The sequence below is a fragment of the Propithecus coquereli genome, unplaced genomic scaffold (assembly GCF_000956105.1).
Source record: "Propithecus coquereli isolate 6110/MARCELLA unplaced genomic scaffold, Pcoq_1.0 Scaffold496, whole genome shotgun sequence".
In the NCBI taxonomy this organism is placed as follows: Eukaryota; Metazoa; Chordata; class Mammalia; order Primates; family Indriidae; genus Propithecus; species Propithecus coquereli.
In genome coordinates this window covers 1,706,666-1,728,958 of record NW_012150796.1, presented here as the reverse complement: position 1 = coordinate 1,728,958, position 22,293 = coordinate 1,706,666, and the positions used below count along the sequence as shown (strand labels likewise).

Here is a 22,293-nt window from a genome sequence, read left to right as displayed (position 1 = left end):
CCTGTATCCATTAGCAGTCAATTCCCATCCTTCAACCCCAACCCCCTGCCAGACCCTGGCAAATACTGATCTATCTCTATGGACTTATCTATTCTGGACACTTCAGATAAATGCAATAGTATAATATATAGTCTTTTGTGTCTGGCTTCTTTAACATACGTTTTCAAGGTTCATCGATGTTGTAACGTGTCAGAACTTCATTCCCTTTATGGGTGGATAATATTCCATTGTATGGATATACCACATTTTATTTATCCATTCATCGGCTAGTGAATTTGGATTATTTTTACCTTTTGCTTAATATGAATAATGCTACCGTGAACATTCATGTATAATATGGACATATTTTTTGTGTGTGCATATGTTTTCAATTCTCTTGGGTATATACTTGGGAGTAAAATTGCTGGATCATATGGTAACTCTATTTTTAACTTTCTGAGGAACTGTCAGACTGTTTTCCAAAGTGTCTGTACCATTGTTCATTCCCACCAGCAATGTATGAGGGTTTCAATTTTTCCATAATCCTCACCAACACTTACTATTGTACATCGATTTGATTAGAACAATACATTTTAAAAATTACAGGAAAAATGTTCCTTGAAGAACTACTCTATGTTTGTTTCATATACTACCATTTAAAACCCTTCTCTCTGTGTGTTTCTTGCAAACTTATAAGTTATTAGTGCAGGGGAAGCCTTTTTGTGGCTACATTTTTGTTACTTCCCTTGAATACTGATTAGATTCACTGCTTCTCCACATCTTCACCAGGAAGCAACTGGCATTAGAAAGGCGAAGCCAGATTTAAATCAGGCCTGGTTTGTTCTTGCTCAGCAACTTCCCACCAGGTGGCCAGGATATGCAGAACACACTCAAATGTGCACGTGGATGTAGAAAAAGAACCACATGGCTAAACGGCAAAAAAACAGCGAAACATGAGACTCAGGCAAAAAACTCCACTGTCAGAGTAGAACTGCTGGAACTTCCATTCAGTCCTTAAATCCCATCCTTCAGTGACCGGACTGGTTTTTATAGCATTTCTCTCGTCTGAGACATCACGTTATCTCTGAGTGAACTCAAAACCTTCTGGTAAGTGTCCAGAACGTCCTGAGCAGTGGGTCTTTCTGCAGGAGTCTGGCTCTTACACGCCTTATGAATATCAAACAGATGGAATCGCACCATATCGCTGCCCTCGACATGCCCCAGAAGGAAACCAGAAACGTCTGGGATCTTCCAGATGTCGACCTTCTCATCATATGAGGGCATGAGATCGTCGCGAAAAGGCGCGTCCTCTCCAAAGGGCCACAGCTGCTCCGGAGCCACAAAATCCCCGCGCAGCTCCCGGTGGCCGCACTTCGCCAGCGTCCCGGAGCTGCGGCTCACCAGGGGCAAGGCGTCCAGGTCATTGGCCACGATGCTGAAGTTGCTGGTCAGCAGGTACTGGGAGAGCGTCTTGGGCAGGTCGTTGGAGTCGCACATGACCAGCGTGCCCAGGGGGCTGCGGTGCAGGTAGTCGATGATGCTGACGTAGCTCGCGGCCAGCTGCAGGCGGCGCTGCCATGTGTTCGCGCGCCGGTACTTGGAAAGGCTCAGTGTTTCTTCCAGGTTGCTCAAGGAGCCCAAGGGGTGATATTCGGTAAGAATGGTGTTGTCATCCTCACAGTAGCCAAGCAGTGTGACAACGTGTTTGCTCTGTAGAGATTTCAGCATCTGCAGTCCGTGGAGAAAATCGTCCCTCATCTCCAGACTAGTGAGCCGCGAGAGAGCAACTTTTTGTTCCTTCCACTCAGACAGAAAGACCTGAAACGAAGCCATAGAGAACATCAAAGCCACACTTTCACCTAAAGTCAGTGAGCTGAGAAACAACAAGTATCTCTGCAGTGGCAGATGTTGTGCAGAAGACACAGAAATTCATGAGACACAGACCCAGTCCGAGAGCTGCCCGGAGTCTAGCTACGAAGACGGGCACGAGCAAGCACAGTCCTCGGCCGGGCCAGCGCGGGAAATGGCAGGCGGGACTGACCCTGGTCAGGATGCTGGAAGCTCCTCGGAGCTGGTCTTCTGGGACGATGGGGATGTGCAGGGCCAAGAGGGGAGAGCCCGCACACGCAGGCACACGTGGCGAGCACACCGCCAGTGCCAGCTCGCGGCCGCACAGTGGGTGGGGGAAAGGAGGCGAGTGGACACCCCGAAAAGCCTCCTTGAGGGAGTCCACCCCTGCCCATCACATGTGACAATATTACTCATTAATTTTAAAAGTCATAAATAGGAATATTTCTATGTGAGAAAAACATTTTTATGCATTCTGTGGTTTTGTGTTACTTCACTGTGAAGGCAGGAGCTGAGATGCTGCACAAACTCTAGACCTTTCCATAGAGTCCACAGCTAATAGAAGAGCAGTTGCACATTATTGCCTTGGATTTTCATTTCTCATTAGCTAGAAAAGGCTTGCAGGAAGCATTATAATTAAAGAAAAAAATTCTGATCTTTTGTTTAAATCCCACAAAAGAAGGCAGAAGATTACAAAAGAGAGAACAGGCTCAGAAGTCAGGAGATCCCGCCCCGGCTGGTTCTGCACCCAGTGAGCTGTGTCATAAAAAGAAAGGTTAAAGTTATGGTTTTCAAAAGCAATTTCTGGCATTATTTATCAAGAGACTTTAACATCTAAACCTAAAATACAAGGCAATAATCTGAAATAGATAAAAATCTCTAGGGATAAAAATCTGCCACTATTTATAAAACATAAACCGGAACCTATCAAAAGATTGGAAATAGTTAAGTTTTGGTAAGATCACTCAGTAATACATTATGTGGTGATCAAAATGTATATATTTGTAAAGTTATAACAAATAAAACTAATGTTACAAATGAAAAGGATATGAGACTGTTCATATAATATTGTTCCAAATGCATAAAGACAAAATTAAATTATAGTACATAGAAATCACTAATAGGAATAGGACATACACTAATGTTTTAGTTGTCTTTATGTGGTGAGATTCTGGGTGATTTTCTTTTTCCTTCATACCTTTTGGTATTTTCCAACTTTTCCAAAATGAACATATATTGTTCTTTTACAATGTAAAACATTTTTTTAAAAAGCTCAAAAATATCATATAAAATGAAGATGGACCAGAGGACTTTGAAGATTTCTTCTGGATCTAAGAACGGATTCATTATGGAAAAACTAAGATAACTACAGTTGACTTGTAACATACAAAAAAGAAATCTTTCAAGACTTTCTCTAGCCCTCAAATTTGAGAAATTTCACTACAGATCATAAATTCTATTAAAAAGCTATTTTTTTGCTCTGGCTGTTACATTCACAAAAAACTTCATAAATTTTAGCCAAGTGTGGTGGACCACACCTGTACTCGGGAGTCTGAGGCAAGAGGATCCCTTGAGCCTAGGAGTTCAAGACCAGTCTGGTCAACATAGCGAAACCCTGTCTCAAGGAGGAAAAAAAACAAACAACTTCATAAATTTTTCATATTGAACACTCTCTCTCCACTGAATGTGATATTTGACTCTAATACAAAAAATCTCACTTTTTGTTAAGAACTATCACTTCCTTAGACCTACCTCAGCGTGGTCATCGCCAGGACCAGCACGTGGTTTTCAAGGCCCTGTTTTCACCTAAAAGCAATGTTTGCTTTAGAGAAGCTGCTACTATACATTCAACGATAAATGGTGGGAGAGTCTCAGCCACAGGCCTCATAATTTCGTCCTAAAACCTCACTTAGGTCAAATTCATTTTTGTGCCTCAGGTAAATAAAAGATTATTAAATATTATTTATGAAATATTATTAGTCTTTAGGATCACTTGCAAATATCTGAAATCTCCAATGTTAAAAAGTTGCAAGTCATGGATTATATAAGAATCATTTCTCAGCAACCTCTAATTTAGATTTTTTTATCACTTTCTAAAACACTCTTATTTGGAGAGAACAATTAATATACTTTGTTTTATTATAAAATTGATCATGAATACTTTTCTTCGTAAAAACTCAAATATAGAGGATATAGAGAGTATCTCCTTCTGCCCAACTTTACTTCTCAACCCAAAGGAAACCTGTTAACTGTTTGGTTCTTTTCCTCCCCAAAGTTAAAATTTTTCTATACTTTAATGTATTAATGTACTTACAAAATAGCATTTGAGTTTGGTGTTCCATAAATGGAATTATAACATACATATATTGCAACTTGCTTTTTTCATTTAACTGGCACCTTAGAAATCTTTCCCATATATACATGTACATCTAGGTCATTCTTTTCAAAGCTGCATAATATTTCATAGTGTGAGTATACTACCTATGCTAGTGTATTTTCAGTAAGGTTTTACAGATGATCATTTTTTGGTTTAAAACTAAAGTATAATATAATAAAAATTCATAAAATTTGGAATGGATACTGTTAAATTGGACTAGATTCTTTCTCTAGATTACTACTGTAGCTATAATTTTGTTTAGACCTTTAATAAGATCTTATGTGATTTATTTTTAAAGACTTGATGAGTATTTAAATTATTTCCCATCTTTTTCTAATGACAATGCTACATTGAATAGCCTTATTATTTATATCTCTGTGCATATCTACAAGTATTTTATAAGCCAAGTAAGTAGATGGAACACCAAAGAAGAGTATACACTGCCATCAATGTCCCTAAAAGTCTGGACCAGCGTGCACTTTCACCAACAGTGTATGAGAGCATCTTTTGTACTGCACCCTTTGTCACACTAGATGCCATCAATCTTTGTAATTTGCGCCAAACTAATGAATGAAAAATATCTTACTGTTCCATTTTGTATTTCCCTGATTACTAAAGAGTCTGATCATTTTTCATCTTTATTGGCATTTCTGTATTTCTACTGTCCTTTATCCAATTTTCTATAGGGTTGGTTGCCTTATGCTTATTAATTACTAGGAGCTCTTTATATACAGTTGACCCTTGAACAACACAGGTTTGAACTGCATGAGTCCACTTACATGAAGATTTTCTTCTGTCTCTGCCACCCATGAGACAGCAAGACCAACCCCTCCTCTTCCTCTTCAGCCAACTCAAAGTGAAGACAACAAGGATGAAGACCTTTATGATGATCCACTTCCACTTAATGAACAGTAAGTAGATTTTCTCTTCCTTATCACTTTCTTAATAACATTTTCTCTTCTGAAGTCTACTTTATTATAAAAATACAGGATATAACACATATACAAAATGTGTGTTTAATCGGCTTCATGTTATTGGCAAGGCTTCTGGTCAACAGTAAGCTGTCAGTATTAGTAGTTACATTTTGGGGGAGTCAAAAGTTAAACTCAAAACTTCGGCCACATGGGGGGGTCGGTACCCCTAACCCCCATGTTGTTCAAGGGTCAACTTTGTTGCCCATGTGATCCTTTACCGTAAATGTAAAAGACAAGATATAGTAAATAATTAACTTCGTTTATGTGGTCTTTTGTAGTACAAAGAATTTAACAGCTATGTAGTCAAATGTCTTCATTTAACAAGTATTTATGTCCATAAAAAACTGACATAAATCCCTGCCCCCATGAAATTTACATTCCAGTGCAAGAAGCAGACAATAAATAAATAGGAACTGTGTAAAGTATATTGGAAGGTAAATGTGCTTTAGAGGAAAAAACAAGGACTGGTTTGCAACCTTTAAACAGGGTTGGGGAAGGTCTGACTAGAGTGATCTCTGAGCAAGCCCTGAAGGAGGTCAGAGAATGAGCCATTTGACATTTGGGGGAACTACGTAAGTCTCAGGCAGAAAACACCAAGAGCCAAAGGCCATGGGGCAGGAGCATGTCCAAGGCTACCAGAGCAGCAAGGCCCAGCCCACCGGAATGGGCACAGGGGTGGAGCAGGACAGAGGCTGGTGGGAGGGGCCAGTCTTGTAGAGCTTTGTCATTGAAAGGACTCTGGCTTTTACTCAGGAGACAGAGAGCCACTGAAGGATTCTGAGCAGAGGAGAGACACTATTCGACTTACAACTTAGCTTCAGGGCTCTGGCTGCTGTGTTGAGAACAGACTGAAGGGGGCAGGTCTGGTGGCAGAGAGACCACCTGGAGGCTGGTGAGAATCTAGGTGCAGGACCATGGTGGCGTGGACGGTGGGGTGGGTGCTGGTACAAGTCTGAGGAGTGGCCCAATTCCAGTGTCTATTCTGAGTGTAGAAACAACGTAGATGTGAGAGACAGAAGTCAGGATGCCTCCCAGGCTGGTGGCCTGAGCAACTGAACTGACCAAGCTGCCGCTGCCTGAGGTGGGAGGTGAAGGGAGAGTGGGCCCTGAGCGGGCAATCTGGGATGGACAAAGTCTGAGGAGGCTTTCAGACGTCCCGGTGGACAAGAAGGGTAGCCAGCTAGAATAGAAAAGTCCAGAGAGTTCGGGAAAAAGGTCTCTGCACAAGTAAAGCCGTAAGGCTACATGAGGCCAGCCAGGGCGCAAGCACAGAAGAAAGGTCCAAGGTTACAAGGGATGAGGAGGCAGACCCCGCAAGGGAGGCCAAGGAGTGGACGCTATTATTACATACTTTTAAATATACAACTCATGTTACATCTTTTCAGATGTTAGGCAATAAAAATAGCCTTAAGGGCCAGGTGCGATGGCTCAGCCTACAATCCTAGCACTTTGGGAGGCCAAGGCAGGAGGATCAGTTGTGGCTAGGAGTTTGAGACCAGCCTGGGCAATAGTGAGACCCCCATCTCTACAAAAAATAGAAAATTAACTAGGCACGGTGGTGCACACCTCTAGTCCCAGTGAGTTGGGAGGCTGAGGCAGGAGGATCGCTTGACCCCAGGAGTTTGAAGCTTCAGTGAGCTGTGATGATGCCACTGCACTCTAGCCGGGGCAACAGAGAGAGACCCTGTCTCAAAAAAAAAAAAAAAAAAAAAAAGAGGAAAGAAAGAAGGAAAGGAAAGAAAGATAGGCAGGGGAGGGGAGGGGAGAGAAAGAGAAGGGGAAGGGAAAAGGGAAGGGAAGGAAAGGAAAGAAAAAAAAAACCTTAAGCATTAAAAACAGATCATGTAAATTCCTTCTGAAGGTTACATAAAATTAGAGCCACAAAATAACGTAAGAGAATGAATCAAATCCATTCTTCTGACAGTAACCAACCCATATTTCATGCATTTCTAATGTACTACACAGCAGGTCCTTGAATAACATCATTTTGTTATATGGATGAGAAAAAAATCAATTCCTGGTTCTACCATAATCTTTCTTCTTCTCACTAGTACTGTTGCCCCAAATCTGTTTTTCAGAAACTGGGCAGCCCCTGGAGACATGGGGGTTACTGCCCTGGAGATGACGGGGAGAACCTCTGGTTCTTTTAATGCAATCTTGGGTTTAAAAATCTAAAGGGGATGAATCTAAAAGGGACGTTATCCAGGGAATAAGACTGGGGATGGAGTGAGCAGGAGGCAGGAGAACGGAATTCCACTTCGTCCTTTACCTCCTACTGAATATTTGAATGGGAGGTACTGCTTTCATAATTTAAAAAAAGGAATAAAGAAAAAACAGTGGGTGGATCTGCCTCTCACAAACCAACTGATGCAGTTTGGGGACAAAGCTACACATCGCCCCTGGAAATCCCAAACACAAACCCAAAATTCAGTGTGAAATTCTGGGAGAGGCAGTGTGTTTGCATGCTGAGAAAACCATCAAAGCTAAACCAAGATTGTATTTCATGAGGATTCAACTCATGAACCTTTGTGTTTAGGCCCCTAAAATGTACGCTGCATACAGCCAGGTGCTGGCGACACTCTGGGACACACCTTCTATGTTCCCAGGGAACTCACACATTGAAAACAAGGACAAACAGAAAACTAGATCCTGAGAGCTGGGAGAGATGCCGAGGGATGGCATTTAGACAGGGCCATCAGGGAAAGCCTCTTAGGAGAGTGACATTGAGCTGAGACCGGAGAGATGAGGAGTTGGCCACATGAAGAGGAGGAGAACTTCAGGCAGAGAAAGGCCCCTGCGAAGGGCCCTGAGGCGAGAGAGGGCTCGGTTGAAAACACAGAACAGACATACAGGGGGACCGCAGGGTCCGGGCTGGGGGCAGGCAGGGCCCACATGAGGAGCGTGTGGCAGCTCGTGGTAATAAGAGTCCCGGATTTTTCCCTTTGAGGGCAAGGGAGAGCCACCAGGGGTCTGAGGAAAGTGGCGTGACCCGACCGTGCTGAGAAGGTGAGTGTGCACGGCGAGGGGCGGCGTGGAGGCAGGAGGCCTACTAGAGGGCGAGAGATGATGGCATTCGCCTACGATGGGCCGCCGCACACAGGTCATCGAACACGTTCGGGGCACGTTTTGAAAACACAACTGATGGAACCTGCCGCTAGTTAGCTGAAGGGGCAAAGAGAGGATCAGGAAGACTCCCAGGTTTCTGGCCTGAGCCACTGGGTGGAGGTGCTGCCATTTACTGCGACAGAGAAAGCCAGGGAAGAACAGTTTTCAGAGGGGATTATCAAGAGCTCCATGCTGGACGTCCCAAGATGCTCAAGACACCTCCAGGCAGAGATGTCACATAAATAGCTGGACACACAAATGTGTGGCTCAGGGGAGAGGTACAGGCTAGAGATCAAAATTCGGGAGTCACTGACATATAAAACGTATTTAAAGCGATGGAACTAGATTAAACTACCTACCCCCGATGCCTGGTAGTGACGACAACTGTCCCCGGAGAAGCAAAATTGTTTCTGGTTAAGAACCACTGATTTCGGCCGGGCGCGGTGGCTCACACCTGTAATCCTGCCACTCCGGGAGGCTGAGGCGGGAGGATTGCTTGGGCTCAGGAGTTCGAGACCAGCCTGAGCAAGAGTGAGACTCCGTCTCTACTAAAAATAGTTAAAGTTAGCCAGGTGTGGTATCATGTGCCTGTGGTCCCAGCTACTCGGGAGGCTGAGGCAGAAGGATTGCTTGAGCCCAGGAGTTTGAGGTTGCTATGAGCTAGGCTGACGCCACAGCACTCACTCTAGCCGGGGCAACAGAGCGAGACTCTGTCTCAAAAACAAAAAAGAACCACTGATTTGTAGGTAAGATGGGGAACAGAAGCCAACGAAGGAGAGTCACCAAGAACAGCCATCGAAGGAACAGGAAAACAAAAACAAAAAGCGCGTGGCATGATGGAGAGCAGGACTGCTCAGAGAGCAGCCAACTGGATCAAGGGCTCCCAGGGGGACTGGGGAGGAGGAGGCTGGGGAAACATCCAGCCTGGAGCTGGCTGGTGGTCCTGAGAGAAGTCTCACTGCAGGGGTGTCCGGAAGCCAGGCTGAAACAGGAGGCAGTGGGGGCGGCTCTGCCTACAGGAAGCGGGACGGGCTCAAGCTGCAGAGGACAGGGAGCCAAGGGGTATGACTTTCTTTTTCAGGGAGTGTAAGTCTGTAGTAGCAGCAGGAGTTGTGCTCAGCGCGGGAAAGACTGACGATGCGAGAGAGGGAATGACCTCGACGGGCGAAGTCGAGCCCGTCGGGGATGGTACCCGAGCTGGTGTTTATAGATCTGGGGGTGGGAAGCTGAGGATACGCCCTTCAGTGGCTTCTGTTTTCATAACTTATGAAGACAAGGGGTGGCAGTGGCAGGAGGGTGGCTATTTGAAGAAGTATCTGTCCCAGAGAACAGAACAAAAACTTACTAAGGGAGCAGAGTAGGGCTGAGTCTGTGGCCACGTGCGTTCCAGGTGTGCGGCCGCGGGCTTCTCTCTCGCTCCGGGGCAGCTGCCCAAGTGCAGATGCGCAGCTGGGTTCAGCCAGGTTGGGCTGCTGCAGCCAGGCCTGATGGAGACAGACACGCGGGGGCTGTTCCAAGTGTTTGCAAAACAGTGGCGAGACAGAAGCCCGGGGAGTCGCCGCTGGGTGAGCTGGGAGTGAAGACAGGAGGGGACGCGAGACAGCAGAAAGGCAGGGGGACCGCACGCTGAGGTCTCAGCGAGACTGAGGAGTCGCTGGAGCAGGAGAGCAAGGAGAGAGGTGGGATCGGACGGGACGTCGGAACTCGGCCAGAGAAATTCCTGCTGGAAGACCCGTGCCTTCCGCTCGCAGCGCCAGAGCGAGGAGCGGAGGCCGAACGGAGGGCAGCTTTCAGGTAAGTGACTGTGTTCGGGACAAGAAGTCCGTGCCAGAACCTGCGGGCACGGGCTTCCCACAGGAACAAGACAGACGACGCTCCTGACCAACCGACACCAAACACTCGAGCACTCAGAATGTTCTGCCCTGAGGGCAAGTTTCAGCCCAAGGAAAAAATCAAACAAAAATCAATGTAACGTAACAGCATTTTAGTCACATTCCACTTTAATAAAGAAAATTCCATTATTCTGATTTATTGCCCACAATATTAAATTCCGTATTTGGATGGGCATGATTTGTAGAGGTTCCTTAAGATTAAATCTATCCTCAAATAACAATGGTTTCAAAAACACACCCTTCCAGGTGGAAAGCAATTCCAACAAAAAATTCCGCAAAGGCCCTGAGCGGCCGCGGCAGCACGGACACAGCGAGCAGCCCCTCGAGGTCTCCCCTTTGAAGGAGACAGAAATGAACTGGCCACATGTCCTCTTCTCTACCTCCACCCTTCCCTGGTGATTGTTTTCACAGTCCAAACGCTTTCAATGCCCCATAAATGATGACAAGTCCCATATCTGTACTCCCCTTCCAGACCTCACCCCAAATGCTGGACACGTGCGTGGAGGAAATGCTCAGGTCTCCAGCTGGACAGGCGAGTGGGATGAACACGTTCGCCTCGGATGCACGGACTCTCTTCGTTTCCACCTTCCCTGTCTCAGGTAATGATGACTCTATTCTTCCTGTTGCCCAGGACAAGAACCTTGTAGTCACCCTCTCTTTCCCCTACACCCACATCCAATCCATCAGGAAATCTAATTGGCAATCCCTTTAAAATACACCCAGAATCCGCTGATTTCTCACTGCCTTTGCTGCTAACACCCTTGTCAAGCCGTGACCATCTCTCACCTGGGAAGGCGTGGCCAACCTTCCACCCTTCCCCTACTCTCCAGATGGCAACCAAGATAATCCCATTAAAATGTGCATTCCACTGCCATTAATAAAATTTTTCCAATGCTTCCAACATGATCTGGCTCCACATGACCCTTCTCTGACCTCTTGTCATGATCTCTCTTTTTCTCCTCCTGATGGCTAGTCTCACTGGCTTCCTTCTTGGTCCTCAAACAATCAGGCATCTCCCATCCTGGGGCCTGCTCATACTCCTCTTTCTTACTGGAACACTTTTTCCCCAAATACCCACACTATCCTCCTGATCTCACGTCATCCTGGCCAGAGTCCTCCCCATCCACCCAGAGGAACAAGCCCGTCACTCACTTTCCTGGCCCTGCTTTGTCTTCATAGCACATGTCACTAACACGACGTTACATATTTGTTTCTTGTTTTCTTTCGTGTCTCATTCCCAGACTAAAAAGCAAGTTTCACCAAGACAGACAGGGTCTTTGATTTGTTAACTGCTGCACGCACCGCACCTACGATGAACAAATGAATTGTTAAAAGAAACAGTTACCTTGTTTTATGGTTTTACTTTATATGAATTCCCTTCCCTTCTCCCTGTCTAACTGGCTCCTTCCTTTAAGATCTCTCCTTCCCACAGTCATGGAGGAAGCAGCCATGGTGTCCTAAACTCCCAAAGCAAAAGCCGGCAGAGGATCAGGCTGAAGCCCTATGGGTGCATTTCCCATTCTCTCCCTGCCTTTTGTCAATTTTCAGTACATCCTCACAAAGAAAATGTCTTTGTTCAACAATCTGTAACTGGCATCTAGAGTCACTGACCCTTTGTTAGGTCAGTAGGCATCAGTTACCATAGAAATAATGACCACACAAAATTGGCCCTGGTTGCCAATGAGACAAGGGCTCTTGGAGTTTCTATTTGAGAATTGTGAAAAATGTGTTATATACACACAATGGAATATACTATTCAGCCATAAAAAAGAATGACATCCTGTCATTCACAGCCACACAGAACTGGAGGACGTAGTGGGAAGTGAAATAAACGAAGAACAGAAAGTTAAACATCACATGTTCTCACTCATATGCAGAAGCTAAAAAAAGTTGATCTCACAGAAGTAAAAAGTAGAACAGAGGATACTAGAGGCAGGGAAGGGTAGGGGAAAGGGGGGATAGGGAGAGATTTGTTAAAGGACACAAAATTACAGCTAGATAGGAGGAGCAAGTAGTGTTTTACAGCACTGTAGGGTGACTACAGTTAACAATAATATATTAGATAGTTACAAACAGCTAAAAGGAGGATATTGAATGTTCCCACACCAAGAAATGATAAATGTTCAAGATGATGGATATGCTAACTACCCTGATCTGATCACTAAACATTGTATGTACCAAAACATCACTAAGTACCCATAAATATGTACAATTATGTGTCAATTAAAAATACACTTTTAAAATATCAGTATAATATCATCATAGAGTTTGAAAAACAAGAATTGTCCATAATCCCCCATAACCCTAGCACAATTCCTATCATTTTTGTATTTTCTACATAAATATGTAATTTTGCAGTTGAAGATAGTATATTATACAATTTTGTATCCTGCTTTTTTCACTTACCGTAAGATTTTCTTCATGTTGCTACAGGGGGATTCCTAACTATGCTTAACTGGCTCCAGAATATTCCATCAAGTAGTTGGACCATAATTTAACTCTTCCCCTAAAATTCTTGTTTCTAGTTTTCTACCACTACAGTACTCCTTTATGCATTTAGCTTTCTCCCTTCCTTTGGATCATTTTATTAGGATAAAGACCTAGACGTGAGATTACTGGGCCCAAGGCTAGACACACAGAGCACTGCCGCCTCCCTGGGCTGACGCTCAGCCATCAGACGTGAACCCCGACAACTCACCCTCTTCACGGCTCCTTCCCCAACACACTTCAGCTGCCTCACTTCTGTTCTCAGCTCTTTGCAAGACAGCCATGGCGAGCAGTTTTTCATCTGTCCTATTTTGAAGTAGCCATAGGGACAGTGCCCGGGGTTCCCTATGGGATGTTGGGGTGAAGTAAAGACCCGACCCAGGCAGAGGTAGAGCAGCACGTTCATGAGGGCCATGGCCAGCAGCAGCCTGACTGCCGGGGGCACCTCCCTGGGCGCCAGGCCTTTCCTGCTGTCCTGGGGCTGCTTTTCCATGGTGCTACCCTCTGTGGTTTCCTAAAACAGAAAATGAAACAAGGAGGAAGGACGAGGTCAGTTTTTATTTCTATGAAAGTGATCTGATGCCTCTTTTACTCAAGGGTCCTGTAAGCTGTGGCCTTACTGTGAAGATTAAAGCAGGGAGTGAATATTATTAGGCTTATACTAAATGCCCAACGTTAGCTGTTTCCATAATCATTATTTCTTAGCACAAACTCGAATGTGGTTCATCCAGATTAGATTAGGAAGGGAGGTGTCTGCGTCTGACTTTCTCTGTCTCACGGTAGTAGTTTGCGCAGAGTACATATACGTGAATAGTCAGTAAAATGAACGCAAAAAGTCTATCAGTCGGTCTGGTGGGGCTGGGGCAGAGGGTGGACTAAGGAGAGCAGGAGGAGCAGGCTTGTAGGGGGAGGCAGCTGAGGGCCCTTGAACCCAGCTCAGAAGCTGGCATGTTCCTTGGAAGGTAAACAAAAGCCCCTGAATGTTTCTGAGAAACAAAGGCTACGCATTAGCAGTTGTGAAAGGTGGGTTTGGGTGAAAGAGACTGAGGCTGAGAGACCAGTTAGGAGGCCCTGGACATAAGCAGGGATAAGAGCTGACAGATGCATGAGCTGGAGATGGGACAGCCAATGACCCGGAGGTGACGCTGGCAGTGAGTGACCGCTGGTACGGTACGGGCTTAGCGCTGGGCCATGCAAGGCACTGGTGGAGGCGCCTGGATGGGGAGCCTGGAGGAGAACCCTGGACGGCAGGTGTCTGGGCAGGGCCGCACCTGAACCAGAATGGAGCACATCAGTGCTCTAACAGTGGCTATGGCCAGGCCAGCGTGTGCCAGTGGAACGCCGGTGCTGGCATGCCCGGGGACACTGGCGATGGAACTGACCCCGTGCTCCTGTGCCAGACGCAACTGTGACATGAAGGGTTACCTTCCAGGAGCACCTTCCTTCTCCCAGCTCAGGCCTCCGTCCAGACGCCAGGCTCAGTCAGTGTTCTGGCCGCCCCCCGGGGGCTGGCATGGAAGCGCTCTGCCGCAGGGAGCAAGCGGGAAGTCTGTCACGCAGACTGCAGCTCTGCACACAGGCCGACTGCAACCCCACCCCGTCCACCTTTCCTGGGGCCCGCCGAGCACCGAGGTGTCCCTCAACTCTCCAGCCCCCGGGCGGAGCTGCAGCCTCGCAGAAGCCCTCTGACAGCCAGCCGCGGTCAACACGTCGGCCCCACGCTGCCCCCCAGCCTGCTCCCTCTCCTCCGTTGCCGTTTCTCAGCCGTTCAGTCATTCAACACGCACTGAGCAGCCTCTGTGTGCCAGCCCCGCACCAGGCGCTGGAAATGCAAGAGTGAAGTAAACAGACGCGGTTCCTATCCTCCTGGAGCTTAGAGGAAAATCTAGTAGGGAGGACAGACAATAAACAAGTAAACAAAAAAGGTCATCATCCGGTGATGAAGGGTTCAAGGATGGAGGGTGGCTGTAGAAAACCCCGTGGAGGAAGCATCCCGGAACACCTCTGAGAGAACGCGGCACATGTGCGGAAACCAGAGGCCTGAGAGGAGCCAGCTGTGGAAAAGTCAGGAGCAGACAGCTTGTTCATCCCTTCTCCACCAGAAAGTAAAACCTACTCACCATTCGTGGAGCTGGGACAAGACACCAGCGAGGCCAGCCAGAGTCAACAGGACACAGCGCTTCTTCCAAGAACACGCTGCAGCTGCAACGTCAGACAAGCCCCTTCTCTGAATGGTGACTACTTTCTTAGTATTGAGAAACTTTGTTCTCTACAGTCAGAGACTACCAGAAATTTTGCCTCTGGAAGTCTTATTAGTAAGAATAAAACACCCTACTCTTGCCTGGAGGAGCGAAGTCACTCTGACACAGAGAAGCAACACTGATTTCCAAACCAGGGCAGGGCTTCAGATAAAGAGCTTTGGAGATGATACTGTACATCTAGGTTAATATTTTCATCTCCAAGGAAACCGGTCCCTGGGGTCCACCTTGCAGTCCCGACTATCTCTTGGTCCCTTTACATACATATTGCTTGGCTTTGAGCCCGTCAAAACCTGGCTTCGTTTAAATTTCGCTTAAAGCCACACATCCCCCAGATTCTACCATAACTCTTTCCTTCCCTTTGATTAAAACATCCAAGTTCCACCGGTGTGCAGTCTCGCTCATGGCAACGAGTCAATAAACCAGACAGGCTCGTTCTGTGTGGCCTTAGGCTGGTGGGACCAGGTCATCCTCTCCCTTCTTCAAACGTTTTTGTTTTTTGTTTTTTGTTTTTTTTTGCGACAGGGTCCGTCCCCAAGGCTGGAGTGCAGTGGCATCATCACAGTTCACTGCAGTCTCAAACTCCTGACCTCAAGCGATCCTCTGCCACAGACTCCCAGAGTGCTGGGATTACAGGTGTGAGCCACTGCGCCCGGCTTCTTCTTCAAACTTATGCCTCCTCTTCCCCTACCTTCACTCTCAACTGATGATCTCGTTTTCTATTTTATTGAAAAAACAGAAGCAATCAGTGTTTCCAGAGTTCCCATGTACCCTCTCTCCTGTTACTGTGGAACTAGCTATGCACCCAGCTCAGGCCTGAGCACAAGACCCCTCCCCTGTCGCCTGCTGAACACCAGGGCACCGTGGCTTCCCATCTGCAGCTCTTGCCCAAGTCCTCTCTTCCCTTTTCAGCAAACCGCGCACCCGCACTATCTCCATCTCTGTCCTCTTGTTCTCTCCAACTCACGGCTCCTGCACCCAAACTAACCGTATCAAGGTCAGCACAGTGACCTAAACACAACAGCCAACACACAGTCCCAGTGTGACTAATCACTCCTTCCTCCTCAAAACATTTTCTTTACTTGGTTCCAGGAAACTGCACTCTAGCGGTTCCCCTCATCTCTCCAACCCTGCATGCTGGGGTACCCGGGGTTCAGACCTCAGGCCCCTTCACTCACTCCCTGGACAATCTCACCCAGACTCCATCTCCACCTGCTGTTGGCTCCCACAGGTGCAGCTCCAATCCCAGCCTCTCAGAACTCGAGGCTTGCTTCCTTGACATCCTCACTTGGATGTCAGATGGACCACTCAAAACTAGTATTTTTCCCTCAACAATAAAAAATCAAATAACTCAATTTAAAAATGGGCAAAGAACTTGAATAGACATTTCTCCAAAGATAAACAGAAGGCCAACAGGCACATGAGAAGATGCTCAATTTCATTAATCTCCAAGGCAAGTGCAAATCAAAAGCATAATGAGATACTATTTCATACCCACCAGGATGGCTACAGCAAAAAAAGGAGATAACAAGTGTGTGTGAGGAGGTGGAAAACTGGATCCTCACGTGTTGCTGGCGGGAATGTAAAATGCAGCCACTACGGAAAATGGCCTGGCAGGCCCTCAAAGGGTTAAACACAGAGCTATCGTACCCGCCAGCAACTCCACTGCTCAGTACATACCCAGGAGAATTGAAAACAGGTTTTCGATAAATGTCCATAGAAGCATTATCTCTAACAGCCAAAGAGCGGATGTAACCCAACGTCCAGCAACTGGTGGATGGATAAACAAAACGAGGCACATCCATAAATGTAACATTATTCAGCCAGAAAAAGGAATAAAGCATTAATTCATGCTGCAACGTGACGAACCTCAAAAACATCACAGTGAAGTAAGCGAGAAAAAAAGGTCACGTGTTATACAACTGCATTTGTATAAAATACCCAGGTTAGGCAAATTCATAGAGACAAATGGTAGATCAGCGATTGCGAGGGCCCGGGGAGGAGGGGAGGGAGAAAAGACTGCTGATGGGCCCAGGATTTCTTTTTGGATGAAAATGTTCTGGAATTGGAGAGTGGTGATGATTGCACAACCTTGTGAATACACAGAAATCACTGAACAGTACACTTTAAAATGGCAAATTTTATGGTGTGCGAATCATATCTCAGTTTGAAGGAGACACAGTTCTAGCCCTTCTCCCCATCTCTTCTCTTCACAGGGCTCGCAGTTTCAGCGGGCACATGCCTGCCCTCCCTGTTACCCAGCCAGTGAGCGGCAGGTGACGGCCAGCGCACAGACACTGCTTCCTCCCATCAGCACATTTAGAAGTAATGGACTCTTCAACAATTTGGTGCAGCTCTTCCTTCATAAAAGAAAACGCAGCGTGCTCATCCCTGCCGTCGTCAGGAGGTGGCAGTAAGCCCCGACTCGGCGGAGCTGCCAGCGCCACTTCCCTGGGTGACGCCAGGGGCTCCCACCAGCTCAGGCTGTCCAGCCGTGCCCTCCAGGCGCAGGATGGTCCTTCTTTGCCTTTCTCATATGGCTTCCGGCCACATCTTTCTCTCCGGCCCACTGCCTCCTGTCAGCTTCAGGAACTGGAACTGAAACTATGACAACTTTGCCCACTCAGGCGTCAGCCCCTTGGGTTTCTTCCACAGGAAGCTGCCCCTCACAAGGCACGCTCCCGGAAACGGAGGAACGCATGGCCTCCGCGCCTCTCACAGTAGCGAAGCGCCAGAGCGTGCCTCGGCTTGGACCTCAGGTCAGGGATCAGCAAACTTTGTTCTACCAAGGGCAGACAGTAGATACTTATGCTCACGGACCATAAGTCAAAATCGAGTGGCGACTATGTCACTGTGACTTGTGGTGACAGGCCACCTCCCACCTCTGTCAGTTACACGGTGATGTTGTCAGCATGTGCGACAGCCGTCCCAGACAACGTGTAAACAAGTGAGCATGGCTGTGCTCCAATACAAATCTACTTACGGACACTGGAATCCAAATTTCATAGTTTTCACTTATCACAAAATATTACTCTTTGCTGAACCCCCACCCCCCACTACAACATTTGGAAAGATAGAAGCATTCTTAGTTCTCAGGATATACAAAAACAGGCAGTGGGCCACAGACGGCCAAGCCCTGCCCTAGGTGATAACAGTCCTCTAGGTCTGTCGAAGGCCAATGTCATCTCCTCCACGAACACGGCTTTGGCGGCCATCTAAATGCTGATAGTTTTCAAGTCTACGCTGCAGCCCAGATCTTTCTCCTACGCTTCACCCAGCTGGCTCTTCAAGGTCTGGCGTGCCCACAGCTGAACTCAGTGTCTCCCTCCTGTCCCAATGTACCCCTCCTCCAGGGTTCCCTTTGTGATGGGCACACGATCCACTCACCCACTCAAGTCACAAACCAGGTGACTTGATTCGCCCTCCCCTAATCACTAAACCAACCAATCGCCACACAGAGTCAACTCTGCCACCCACACCTCCCACAGCAGCTCGCATCTCCCGCTCCTTGCTACCTCCCCACCGGAGCGAGCCAGCAGCACCCCTCACCTGGGCTTCTGCAACAGTTTCCTGCATGATCTCCCTCTCCTTCCTCTCCTCCAATCCATTCTCCACATAGCAACCAGGATCTTTTTTCTTCCATGAAATGTTTCAAACACAGACAAAAATAAAAAGTAGGATCCTGAACACCTATATAGCTTTGTCAAGTTACCTTACATCATATTTGTTTCAGATCTTTTTTAAAGAAACATTACACATATAGTTGAAGCCCCTTTGGACCCCTCCCAAGTAGTCATCACTGTCCTCAAACTGGTGCACATCGGAGGTTCTCAAACTGTGGTCCCTGGACCTGTAACATCAGCATCATCAGGGAACTTGGGAGAAATGCAAACTCTTAGGTCTTCACCCTTGACCTTCGCCCTAGACCCACCCCTATTACTCAATCAGAAATGAAATCTGTTTTAGTAAGTCCTCTAGGTCTGTGGTCCCCAAACCTTGGGCCTGTTAGGAACCAGGCTGCACAGCAAGAGGTGAGCAGCGGGCGAGTGAGTGAAGCTTCACCTGTACTTACAGCCGCTCCCCATCACTCGCATCACTGCCTGAGCTCCGCCTCCTGGCAGATCAGCGGGGGCATTAGGTTCTCACAGGAGCTTGAACCCTACTGTAAACTGTGCATGCCAGGGATCTAGGTTGCAGCTCCTTATGAGAACCTAATGCCTATGATCTGAGGTGGAGCTGAGGCAGTGATGCCCCACCCCTGGTCCATGGAAAAATTGTCTTCCATGAAACTGATCCCTGGTGCCAAAAAGTTGGGGACCGCTGCTCTAGGTGATCTGGATGCAAGCTAAAGTTTGAGAACTACTGGTGTATGTAATTCTCATACATGGTTTTTATTTATTTATTTATTTTTTTGAGACAGAGTCTCACTGTGTTGCCGGGGCTAGAGTGCCGTGGCGTCGTCTTAGCTCACAGCAACCTCAAACTCCTGGGCTCAAGCGATCCTCCTGCCTCAGCCTCCCGAGTAGCTGGGACTACAGGCATGCACCACCATGCCCGGCTAATTTTTTCTATGTATTTTTAGTTGTCCAATTAATTTCTTTCTATTTGGGGTCTCGCTCTTGCTCAGGCTGGTTTCAAACTCCTGAGCTCAAACAATCTGCCCGCCTCGGCCTCCCAGAGAGCTAGGATTACAGGCGTGAGTGCTTTTTATTTTTTAAGAGATGAGGCCTCATTATGTTCCCCAGGCTGGACTCAAACTCCTAGGCTCAAGTGATCTTCCCACTTCAGCCTCCCAACATGCTGGGACTATAGACCTGAGCCACCAAACCTGACTTCCCATACATGCTTTTTATTTTCACCATGAGTATGCGCCCATAAATAATAACACATAGTAGGTTATCAAGCTTTATATAAGTAGTGATATACTGGCATTGTTCTTTTGCAACTAGTTTTTTTAAAAGCTCAACATTGTTTCTGAGATTTATCCGTGTAGATGCATGAAGCTCTAGTTCACTGTTTTCAGCTGTTTGACTATTCCACCAGTAGTGAAACGAGTCCGTGCCCACTTCCCCATGCGTATGTAGAAGTTTCTCTCTGATACACACAGGGTGACCTTCCTAAAGCACAGGTGTGGTCTTCCCTTGCTTAAAACATTTAACACCCCTATCCTGCCACAGGATCAAGTCCAAACTCTTGCGAGGGACCCTGAGATCTAGCCTTCCTCAGTCCTCAAAGGCATCCTCTTGGGGATGGCCAGGCCCTGGCATAGGTGTTCCTGCTTCCTCTAGGTGACACCTAGAGTGAGTGCCAAGACTGTGAGCGCAGAGAGGACTGCCTGCCTCTCCTGTTCACCACCGTATCCCTCAAAGCCTGGCATGCAGCAGGTGCCCGCTAAGGACGCACCAGCTGCCTGATCTGAGACTTCTCCCTCTGCAGGCTCTCGGTCTCACATGCTGCTCTCTCCTGTGTTCTCACTCCCACTGGGTCTGCTCCTCCTCTTTGGGCTCATCCACCACCTCCTTCTCCAGTCTTAGTTCCCAGCCCAACCCCCATGGTTAATCCTTTCAACTGTCCTTACCCCTGCCTTGCCACTTGGGGTGGATTCAGGTTTTATGGGGCCTGAAGCTTACACTTGATGGAAGGGTAATTCTTTAAGAAAATACACCATTATAAATGTAAAATTGTACACGGTATTTGTGCAAGAGTCCAGAACTGTCATCATAAACCCACACCTGCTTGTCACTCTCCAACCACCTGCAACCTGCCCTGTCTGCCTCCCCATCTTCACTCAAAGGCTGCCAATCCCAGGTACAATATTTTGTAGGACTTTAGAAATTCATATTTTCTAATCTATTAATATGTTGGGCCCTCATCATTACTCAGCAATTGAGGCACTGTTTAAACACAAAGGATTTCTGACATTGATAGGAAAGGCTGAACAACAGAGAAAAAAATTGGGATTCACTGCTTAAAGTAAAAAAAAGAAAAGAAAAGCAATGGAACAAAATTATATACAACTAGGGAAGAAACAGATTAGTGTCATCCAACACAATTTAGAGTAGAATTCCACTTTGCCAATAACGTCTATGGTACATCGAGATGATTATTTTAAATATTCTGAATGCTTACCTAGCCTTAGGGCTCTACGTAAAGGCAAAGGATGGCAAAGACAAGATTACTAAATAAAAGGGGTAAATTTGTCTTTTTTAAAAAGAGCACCATATAAGTACACTTAGAGCACAGTCCCAGCAACAATGAGCGTACAGAATAAACGCCCAGAAAGAGCCAAGGCCTGTCACAGACGGAGTCGTCGAGTCATTTAAACGCCGGCTCCGGCACAGGGCTGGACGCTCGCCGACCAGAGCCAGCGCGGCCTCGCGGCGAGCGTCCCGGCGGACCGCAGCACAGGACCCCGGGCTGCCCGGGGCGCGGCCGCCACCACCCGGGCCTGGGCGAGGCGGCGCGGGCCGCACACAGGCCCCGCGGGAGACCGAGCTGCCCTCCGCGCACCCCCGTCCACCGGCAGCCCCGCGCCCCGCACCCCGCGCCCCGCTCGCCGGCCCCGCGCCCACCGGCTGCCCCGCGGCCCGCGCCCCCGCCCCGCGGCCCGCACGCACTCGCCCTCCTGCGCCTCCTGCGCCGGCGCCGCCGGAAACTCTCCCAGCGGGCGCCTCCTCCCGCCGCGCACGCGCAGGCCTGACGGCACGCAGAGCCCGCGCTCGGGCGCCGCCGCGTGGCCGCCGGCGTAGGGACCCCGGCTGCGGTGCTACTTTGCCGCCTTGCGGGGTCGCCTGCGCGTGGGCCTGTCACTGCCTTAGCCCGGCGCCGGGTGCCGTGGAGAGCGGCCGGAAGGCCTAGACGCAGCAAAGCGGTGGCCTCCAAGCTGCAGTCCTCAGACCGGCGGCAGCGGGGCTCCGCCCCAGCCCGGGCCGGTGACGCGGCGCCGCCGGACGCTGAGCCCCGCGAGGGGAGGCGACGGCGGGCTCGGCGCGGAGCGCAGACAGCGGAGCCGCACACGCGCGGTGGAGGGCCGGCAGGATTGGAGAAGGGGAAGGAAGCAAATTGAGGGGCCGGAACGCCTGAAGGCTCGCACTGGCGTTCGTGCTGGTGGGGAAATGAGAGGAAAGGCTGCAGCATCGCGAGGCAGGCGCAGGATTAGGTAACGGTTGGTTTGGATCAGAAGTGTTATCTACCCCTACACTGACATTTTCCAAGTTCGAAATCAAGAGAATAACACCATGTGGGTTGAAAATCTGTGCCGTACTAGTAATCCAAACAGTGAATTTTAAAATAACTACAAGCAGCTTTTGCCTATCAGATAGACAAATAGCAAGAAAAGAATGGTCACACCTACTGTTGATATCCAGAGTCTA

General features: G+C 47.9%; 1 protein-coding gene across 1 annotated transcript; it reads right to left on the bottom strand.

Moving 5' to 3' along the window:
- Nucleotides 1-670: 670 nt before the first annotated feature.
- On the bottom strand, nucleotides 671-21,544 carry POMK (protein-O-mannose kinase). Its single transcript, XM_012655978.1, has 3 exons — nucleotides 21,538-21,544; nucleotides 12,874-13,176; nucleotides 671-1,797 (listed from the first exon to the last, which is right to left on the bottom strand). Exons 2-3 carry the CDS (start codon nucleotides 13,153-13,155, stop codon nucleotides 1,027-1,029), a joined length of 1,053 nt encoding a protein of 350 aa, XP_012511432.1. The 5' UTR covers nucleotides 13,156-13,176; nucleotides 21,538-21,544; the 3' UTR covers nucleotides 671-1,026.
- Between the last annotated feature and the right edge of the window lie 749 nt (nucleotides 21,545-22,293).

Bases quoted from the DNA above. Each gene is read 5' to 3' on its own strand.
- POMK (XM_012655978.1), bottom strand. From the start codon at position 13,155: ATGGAAAAGCAGCCCCAGGACAGCAGGAAAGGCCTGGCGCCCAGGGAG. The intron at 1,798-12,873 runs GTGAGTTGTCGG...GCTTCGTTTCAG, and splicing joins GGGAAGGAGCCGTGAAGAGG to GTCTTTCTGTCTGAGTGGAA.